We start from the raw sequence: 9,088 nt of genomic DNA on the forward strand, positions 1-9,088 counted from the left end.
AGGCACGCTCATTGTAAGCCAAAATTGCTAGTTCTTTCCCAAAACCTTCATAAGTTACTTAGTCTATTCTTTTTTATTTTTAAAAATATTTTATTTTAGCAACAAAGGATATAATTTTTTAAAAATATATTTAAAAAATTGGAAAAAAAAAACTTTCATATCAAACACCTACACTAAATTTGTACTCCTTGAAGTGGCTTGGGTCTATAGCTAATGGAATTCCATGCAATGGTGAATGAAACAGAGGGTATGTTAGTGAAGAACATGGCATCAGTAGGTGTTCTACAAGGAAATGCGATGTTTGCAGTTATTGGAAATCATCAGGTGTCAACTTTGACTTAGAACATGGTGAATATTACCCGGTTGTATGTTATTGAAAGTAACTCCAGAATCCAACATTGATGTGAAAAAGAAAAAACTATAGCTTTCAATTACCTATTTTCGGCATATACACATACTATTCTTGACTTGCTGGGCTTATTATTCTTCTTGGATGATGATGGGGTCTCAACAGTGAAAGATAAAAAGGGTAGGAATCACTTTTTTTTTAGTTCCCCTAGGGAAACAACCAATGATTCTTTTGGGGTACTATTCAAACAGTTCCATCACTGTCCTGAAAATGATCTGCAAACTGTGTATTTTTTTTCCAGGTCAAAATAAGAGTACTGTAGTTTGCATACTTGAGAAATGTTAAGAGGAAAAAGAAAAGGAAGTGTGTGTGTGTGTGTAAAATGAAGATTAAAAAAGAGGGAGATATCTAATTGAATCAAGCTGTAGTCAGTCACAGTCAAGTTGGCTTCAAGTTGACTATGCTCCCAAACTACTTTTCCCTCTTTGTTTTCCTCTGTTTTTGTGTTGTCAAATTTGGCATATAGCTAAGCACAAGCTCCAGGCAGAGAATTCAACCTGAAAAAGGCCACTTCTTTTCCAACTTTTTCTGTCTCTAAACTTGGTGAAGGTAGCCAGGGTTTTTGAATGACATGGAAAGAGTAAGAAAGAAGCTCAAGGAATGTAACACAAAGCTCAGTGACCCCACATTGTTTGGTGTAGGGATTTAAATAGCGGTCCGTTACCGAAATAGCGGCCGTTATATAGCGGTAGTGGCACTGTCCGAAACCGCTATTATATTTTACAATAAGTTGTTTTAAAATTCACGACTGCGATACTCGCAATGACCGCAATAACATCCGTTATGTCCGCAACCGCGATAAACGCAATGCGACCGAAAACACGGCCGCGACCGCAATTTAAATCCCTGGTTTGGTGTTTGGGATCCTTTTTTCCTCTTTTTAGATCATAAAGCAAGGGTTCTTTTGCACTTCTGAAAATAATTTGTCTAGGAGTACTTGGATGACTTGGATTCCCATAACCATACACCAGCCGCTCCAAACCAATTGTCTCAAAGGAATTTGGTTTCAAAACTATGTTATAATTGCAAAATCATGTATATGCATGAGAATCTGATCTTTAGCCATTAAGTTTAGGTTCAGAATGCAAAAATATTGACATTATTAAAACTTTATTGCTCTTTTCCCCAGCATAAATAGATAGGCACACAATTTGTCCTACATGTTCTCAAACTGATGTATCTGATAAAAAGGGTCTAATTTACTCACCAGAGTCTAAACCAGGTGAGGGCAACAACGCAAATATTACATCATGCAGGGGAACAACAGTAACATATATTGAATGTTTGCCATCTCAAGGGGACTAATTCTTTACAGTTGTTACATGCTTGAGAAGCATTTGGACAACATCATCTGATATTCTTGCAGCCTCATTTTTCAGGTGGTCAATCTTTGCTTCAGTCTCTTTCTCAAGGCGTTTCACATTAGCACCCGAATCCCCGCTGCTCTGTTTGATGAACATGAGACAGGCATCAGAAAGAGAGTTAAGAAATATATGCTTAAGAGAATGAATTGATGCTACTATTATGCAAGGCAACCCTCATTAACAAACTTGAGAGATAACGAGACACTTTACAAGCTAAATGAAGAAGGGCCAGATGCTTAGTCTAGTTAAACAACAAGAAGTATTTACCTCGGCAAGTTTCCTCTGAAACTCCTTCTCCACTTGAGCTCGATATTCAGCAATCTCCTTTTCAGCCTCTTCCTTGGCTTGTTTCAGCCTAGCCATCTTGGCTAAAGGTACAAATTCAAAAAATATTAAGAAATGAGACAAATTACTTTAGAGCTAAAAATGCAAAGTTATAATAATGAACCAAAACAAACCCCAAGGACTACTTTGAAAACACAAAAAATAATAATGCATGCAGAAGCAATTCCATGCATATCAGGACACAATGCGAATGACCACTAGCATACACACACACAAACACAGGAAAAATATGAGAGAAAATGACAAAGCCAAATCCTACATCGAGTTCATGAAGAGGATAACTTTTCTTTTCTCCTTATTCTCACCAATTCTTGCAGGCATACACATAGACAAACATAGATATCAGTCTATAAGAATAAATCCAGACAAATGGCTTTAAAGGGTTTAATCTATAAATCTGTTGAACACAACAAATAGAGTAGTTACCATTTCTGGCAGTATTGACAATGTGCTGAGCTTCTTGTTCTGCAGCAAGCAACTGCTGGATTCCACCTTGGCCCCTACTGGATTCCATATTTTCCTACAATGCCAAAACCAGTATCCATGAACACAATTGATTGTAAGTTTATAAAGCAATCACACTTCTAACTGGTGAATTATGAAGTCTGAAATAATTTGGAATTTGGAGCACATGACATGAATACCAAACAGGTTTAAGTAAATGCGAAGTCCAAAGTTCATGAGTATAGTCTTGATCCCAAAAACAAAAGAAAAAAAAACGCTACCGCTTTATCAGGCTAGCTGATCACATAGAGATAAACTACTATGGAACAAGGCCAATTACACCATTAAACTATACTTCATCACACTTAATGGCTAATGCTAAGCTCTCAAGAGAAATGAAATGATCAATTCAATTGTCCCACAAATTCTAATGCAAATTCAAACTTGATTCTGCTAGAAATTTTCTTGGCCAGCCCGGAAACTACAACCCCAAACTGTTATAATTCAAATAATCATAAAAAAAAAACAGCATAAAAATCAAAAGTAGTTGCTAAATACCAAGAAAAAGAGTTCATATTAAAGATCTTTCCTCAAATCCCATCAATATCTTATATTCTATTATAGTACTATTAGTAGCAAATAGGGCTTTTAAAGAAATTCTCAGTAATTCAAATACAAGAATAAAAGACATGAAAGTGAGATCTAAAGTCAACTAACCAACCAAAACTATAAGAAGTTAAGAACTAAAACCGCAAAGACTTTCTTCTTAAAAGAAAAGGTCTTTCTTTTTTTCTGTTTTGTTGATTTGATCCTTCACAGAATCTTATTCTCTCCAAAGAACAAACAGAAGACAAAGCTTTGATCTTTTGAGAGAAAATTAATAACCCATATGAATTATAATGGAGATACTACAAAAATCAAGTGAAGGAGAGAAATTTTGGGGTTACCTTGACAGAAAATCTGAGATTTTTTTTCCCTTTTTTTTTCTGGTCCTAAGGTTTCAGTTGAAAATTGAAGAACGCTTATTTGGCTAATCTTGAAAGAAGAAAAAAAAAATTATTATTATTACACAGGGAAAATACAAACGATGTCGTTTTCTGTTTGTCTATTAAAGCTGAGTTGGAAAAAGTTAAGTGGATTTCCTTTCCTTATTGAGTTTGAGTATGGGTGAGTAAAATTTGATTTTATTTAAAAAAATTGAAAAAAAATTAAATATTGAATTTTATCGAATTGGGTTATTTGAGTTAACTCCTATAAGTAACTTGCAAATCGAGTTAAATTTTACAATTTGAATATCTCGAATAATTCGAATAACAAATTAGTGTAAATATGTATTTGTTCTTTGCCAATTTTGAAAATGAGTAAACCGATCTCTTCTAACAAAATTTAAAACAAAAAAATTCTAATTTTCAAAATGATTTTAAAATTTAAAATATTTATAAAAATTCTAAAATTTATATTTTAAAAAATTATAACAATTTTAAAATTTTCTCAAGAATATATAAAGAAAGTTAAAATTTTAAAAATTTTCTAAAATAATAATTTTGGGACCTAAATAAATTAAATGATTCAAGTTTATCATACTAAATTATTATTTTTATTCTTTTCTCTAAAAAGTTTTCAAATATATATGGTTTCAAATTTAGGTGCTCTAACATAGAATTAATTATACTGTAATAAGATTTTAATTTGATTTGTTTAATTTTTTAATTTTACTTGAATAATTTCACTCGATTTGATTCGACTTGAATTTTATTTCATTCAATTTGAAAAAATTCAAGTCGAGTTAGGATGATAAAATAAGACTCCTATTCCGACTTCCCTAGAGCCTCCGGTAGCACAGCCGAGACGGCAATGGGTTCTCTGTCCCTGCGGAGATCGAGTGACAGAAGTTTTGAGAATTCAAGAGAAGGTCATGGCGAGACGAGCCGTTTATCATTACGATAGGTGTCAAGTAGAAGTGTAGTGATGTATGCAGATGAACCAAGAAGTCTCCAGGACCTATTGTTAAGAATAGTGAATTACTATTTTCATTAATAGCATTTAACCAGCCAGGCAACCATATGCTTCGACCCGCATTGAATGCTGGGCCATTCGTTGAAGATAAAAGCACATCAAACCCTATGAAGTTTTATCATGAACAGATATTATATTACCTTCGCTGATAATAGTTAAAAACATTGCCTGTATGTTATTATTTCAATTTCCTAGTGGTCTGAGGATTTAACAGATTGGAATCGAGAAATGCATGTTAAATGCACTTATAATGGTGTTCAATTATCCAAAATGTAATTTCCAAAAATCGGTTAATGATCGGTATTGGATAAAGATCCTATTTCCTTTTTGCCTGAAACCTTGGCTCATCTTTTTTTTTTGTTAATGAATAATTTGTCCACGCCATAGATTGAATTTGAAGGGATGATTTGTGAATCATCTTATTACTGATTATCGAGTCCTTTTTAGTTTCGCCCAATTCATAGGGTTCTCTCAACCCAAAAAATGGAATTTCTAAACTAGTCTATTATGTATATGATTCAGTATGCCAACTATTAAACAACTTATTAGAAATGCAAGATAGCCAATTAGAAATGTCATGAAACCCCTTGCTCTTGGGGGATGTCCTCAGCGCCGAGGAACATGTACTAGGGTGTATGTGTGACTTGTTCAGATCAAAATTTTTTCACTCAATTCAACTTGATTTAATTGAACTCTCACCCTTAAGTTTGAATTCTAAAACCATATGTGGAGATCTATGATTATAAAAAAAAATGTTACAAGTTAAATTATTTCATTTATTAGAATTTTTCATGTTTTAAGCAATTTTTTCATACATTATAAATTACTTAAAATTTCAAAATAATTATTTTGTAATTAACACTTTAATGTTTTTAATAATTATCATATATTACAATTTCTCAATTTTTTAAAATTTCAATGTTTTGAGTAATTTTTATGCATTATAAATTACTAAATTTTTCAAACATTTCATGTTTTAAATATTGATTTTCATCGTTGATTGAATCTTAGCTCTGCCAAGATAAACATTATTTCTAGTTTAACATTTTTTTAGAAAAAATAAAATAAGTTAAATATTCTAGTTATTTTATCAAATTAAACTAAAAATATTACTAAGTTTATCATAAAATTTATAAATTCTAAAAAAGAAATCAAATTAAAAGAAACTTTGGAAAACTTTGAGGGGTCAAGTACAAATTTATCCTATTTTTAAGTATTAATTATAAGGTTAAAATAAAAACTTTTAAAACTTGTTGAGTAATATTTTCTCATGTTGTATTAAGGGAAACACATGGGGTATTTACACACATTCCTACTACTACAATTACAGCTCACAATAGGGCCCACTGTTTTGTCTTGGCCTTTGGGCAGAGGGCACTGACATTCCTTGACCCTAGTGCTGACATTCTCTAGGCCTCATTTGACTTATTGGACGCTTGCCTGTGGAGCACGCGGTCCTTTTTGACCCTAGAACTGACTCTCCCAGCGAATCTCACGCCTGCTAGTCACGACTGGGGGTTCTCTTCGCAGACATGGCTCGTGACCTCGTCCCTGCGAGGTTTACGCGAGCTCCCTCTTACGATCTTACTTGTGCGAGGCTTATGCAAGCTCTCCCACGCGAGTTATCTCTGTGAATATCTTGCATTCCCATGAGGTCCTCAGTTAGTTGTGCCTGTAGGTGAACATTCTTCTTTTGCATCAGGTTTATTCGGGTCGAAGGTCCAGATCCTATCGGTCATTAGACTATCGGTTCCCAAATTCTAACAATCTAATCCCCCCTTGGTGGGCCTAAGGGACATTATAAAGTGGTGGGCCTTAGGTCCATTTCAGACGCAGCTTGCTTGGCATGTGGTGAGGCCATAGTGTTTAACAACTGCCTTGCCACGTGCAAATCCTAGTATTGGACATGCATATCCAGCCGTTAAGACATGAATCAGTTTTTTGTGCTTGCATATGGGCTGTTGGTTCATTTTTGGTTACCCGAACGGTTTCAAGAGTCTCCCTTTAAAAGGCGAAGGTCGGGGTTTTAGGTTTCCCCATTGTTTGGCTTTTTTTGCAAATCAGAATCGAGGTAAATCTCCCTAATTTCTCTATTTCTTAACACCAATATCTATTTTCTTTTTTCTTTTGCTTGCAATATGGTAAGAATGAGAGGAGCTCATAGCCAGATTGTCTCGGCTTGTCTGATTCCAATCATCGTGACTGAAAAACCCTACGCCTACACCACAACATCCGAAGAGATGAAACGGGTTCTGGCCGTACGGAGAATCGAGCTTCCCCACTTCGCTTATGACTTTTCCATTCCCTCAGGGTCATACCGCGTGTGTGAGATGACAGAAGACAGCTTCTTCCATTATATGTCCTGGAAGCGGGCTTCCACCTTTCTCTGCACCCCTTCTTTTGTAGTCTCCTCAACGACTACAGGCTCGCTCCCGACCAACTTTCTATTTTTCCTAGTGGTTCGCCATGCTTATTTCCTTGACTGCTACCAGCAAGGTGAGGTCCCTATGCTCTCCATCTTCTAGCATTTGTATCAGTTGAAAGGGACCTACGTAGGGGAGTCTGTAAGGTTCTACTATTCCTTCCCCCAGTCGAAAGGTGCAAACAATAATAAAAAACCAGTGCAAGAATCTTCGCCTGAAGCGAGGGAAATACATCCAAGTTCGCAGCTTACTTGGCAAGGGCTTTAGGTTCCCCACTAGATGGACCTTCCCCAACAAGGATATGCACGCTTTTCAGAGGAGCCTTGCTACTGATGAGGCTGTTGCTTAGTATTAGGGATTGCGCATTGGTCGCATGCTAGCCCTAGAGGAGGTTCTAATTGCTAGAAATGTCTTTAGATTCTGTCTGAAGGATCTTATCCCAAACGGTTGAAGGGTTGGTGATAATCAGGAGGTCGCGTGGTCAATTGGTGGGTGACTAGCTAGGGACACTTGGCCCCATGATTCCTTCGATCAGTTGGGAATGATATTGATAAGGCGCTTAAGGAAACTTGCTAACTTGTTCTACCATTATTGTGGGAAAGTGCTTTGTCCCTTTGCTCTCCCAGAATTTGAGCAAGAGGAGAGGGTTGAAGGAGGTACTCACTTGTCACTTATTTCTACTAATCTTAAGGTTCTTGGTGATGTAAAGGGCGATTAGGGCAATGAAGGTAGCTCAAGCGACACTAACAGTGACAGCATCTCAGGCAAGCTTAACAAATACATTGACATCAATGCTTTAATAAGTAGTGGTCGCAAGAGGCGCAGGACTTCAACTGGGACCACACGTGTCAGCCCTTCTAGCGAGGAGGAAGGGGATGGTCCTTAACTGGAGTGCCGCTAGAAAAGGAGGGTTGATAGCGGAGGCCTTGCTGCTGCAGTCACCCCCATCCGTTCTTCCCCTCTGGCGAACTTGCCAACTGTTGCCCAAGCGAGCTCGCCCATTAATATCACCGAGGACACTCCCCTTGCTCGTGAGGACTCTCTAGTGGCTCCCGTAGCTGAAAGGGTGTCTGTTGAGGCTGTGGAAGACTTCCCCTCATCTTTGCACCGCCTATTGTCTGAGGTTGGCACTCTCGGCCTAAGGTATGCAGAGGCCCGTGATAAGGAGCTCGTTGATATTTAGTGTAACATCCCGATTTACACCCTAGTTAGACAGTGGTTTGAAGATCACAAATTCGAGTCAAAAAAATATTTTAATATTATTTTATGTGCTTATAGTATGTGAATTGATATGTGTGAAATTTTTGTGATTTAATTTATCTGTTTGTGTGTTTAATTTGTGAAAAGGGCTAAATTGCATAAAAAGTAAAAGTGGCATTCTCATTGTTAATATGCTAATTCGTTATGATTTGATTTATGGAAAGTCCTTAAAAGGTTATTGTGCCATTATAAAGTTAGTGGAAATTTATGTCCATGATTTAAATGACTTAAATTATTGTTTTATTTAGGTTAAAATAGTAAAAAGGTTAATAACATTAAATTAAATAAAATAAAACATAAAAAAAAAGAGGCCATGCATGTTCATTTTTATTTGGCCGAAAGTTGACAAAGGAAAATAAGCTCTTGAGCTTTCAAGTATTCGGCACTTTGGAGCAAAAAATTTGGTATGTTTCTTGTTCAGTTTTCGATAATTTTTGCATTTTTGAGATCGTTGCTTCGTATTCTAGCTAGCCCGTGTACTAATTTTTGAATTGGTTGATGAATTTGTGAGTTGCCATTGATGATAGCTTGGTGTTTTTGTTGCTTAATGATGAAAAATAAATATTTTTGATAGATTATTAAATTTTGTTAAGTTATTTTTTTATAAAAATTCAAATTAGGGATTTAATTATGAAAATGAAAAATTGAGGGGCTAAAATGTAAAACAAATGAAATATGTGGGCCTATATAAGCTAAAGGAATATTCGGCCAAGCTATGATGTTGTCAAATTTTGAATATTTTGTGTTTTGTGAAATAGCGACTAAATTGTAAAAAATGTGAAATGTTAGGGGTTAAATTACAATTTTCCCATTTATATATTGTTGGA

General features: G+C 35.6%; 1 protein-coding gene across 3 annotated transcripts; it reads right to left on the bottom strand.

Moving 5' to 3' along the window:
* Positions 1-1,502: 1,502 nt before the first annotated feature.
* LOC105768100 (V-type proton ATPase subunit G1) lies at positions 1,503-3,660 on the bottom strand. 3 transcript variants are annotated; one of them, XM_012587847.2, is made up of 4 exons: positions 3,510-3,660; positions 2,545-2,638; positions 2,041-2,141; positions 1,503-1,854 (listed from the first exon to the last, which is right to left on the bottom strand). In XM_012587847.2, the coding sequence occupies exons 2-4, from the start codon at positions 2,630-2,632 to the stop codon at positions 1,711-1,713; spliced, it is 333 nt and encodes a 110-aa protein (XP_012443301.1). In that variant the 5' UTR covers positions 2,633-2,638; positions 3,510-3,660; the 3' UTR covers positions 1,503-1,710. The 3 variants fall into 3 exon arrangements, with proteins under 3 accessions (XP_012443301.1, XP_052485359.1, XP_052485360.1); XM_052629399.1 differs by lacking the exon at positions 3,510-3,660 and adding an exon at positions 3,280-3,423; XM_052629400.1 differs by lacking the exon at positions 3,510-3,660 and adding an exon at positions 3,284-3,421.
* Positions 3,661-9,088: the final 5,428 nt, after the last annotated feature.

This window comes from Gossypium raimondii, chromosome 4 (assembly GCF_025698545.1).
Source record: "Gossypium raimondii isolate GPD5lz chromosome 4, ASM2569854v1, whole genome shotgun sequence".
Taxonomy (NCBI): domain Eukaryota; kingdom Viridiplantae; phylum Streptophyta; class Magnoliopsida; order Malvales; family Malvaceae; genus Gossypium; species Gossypium raimondii.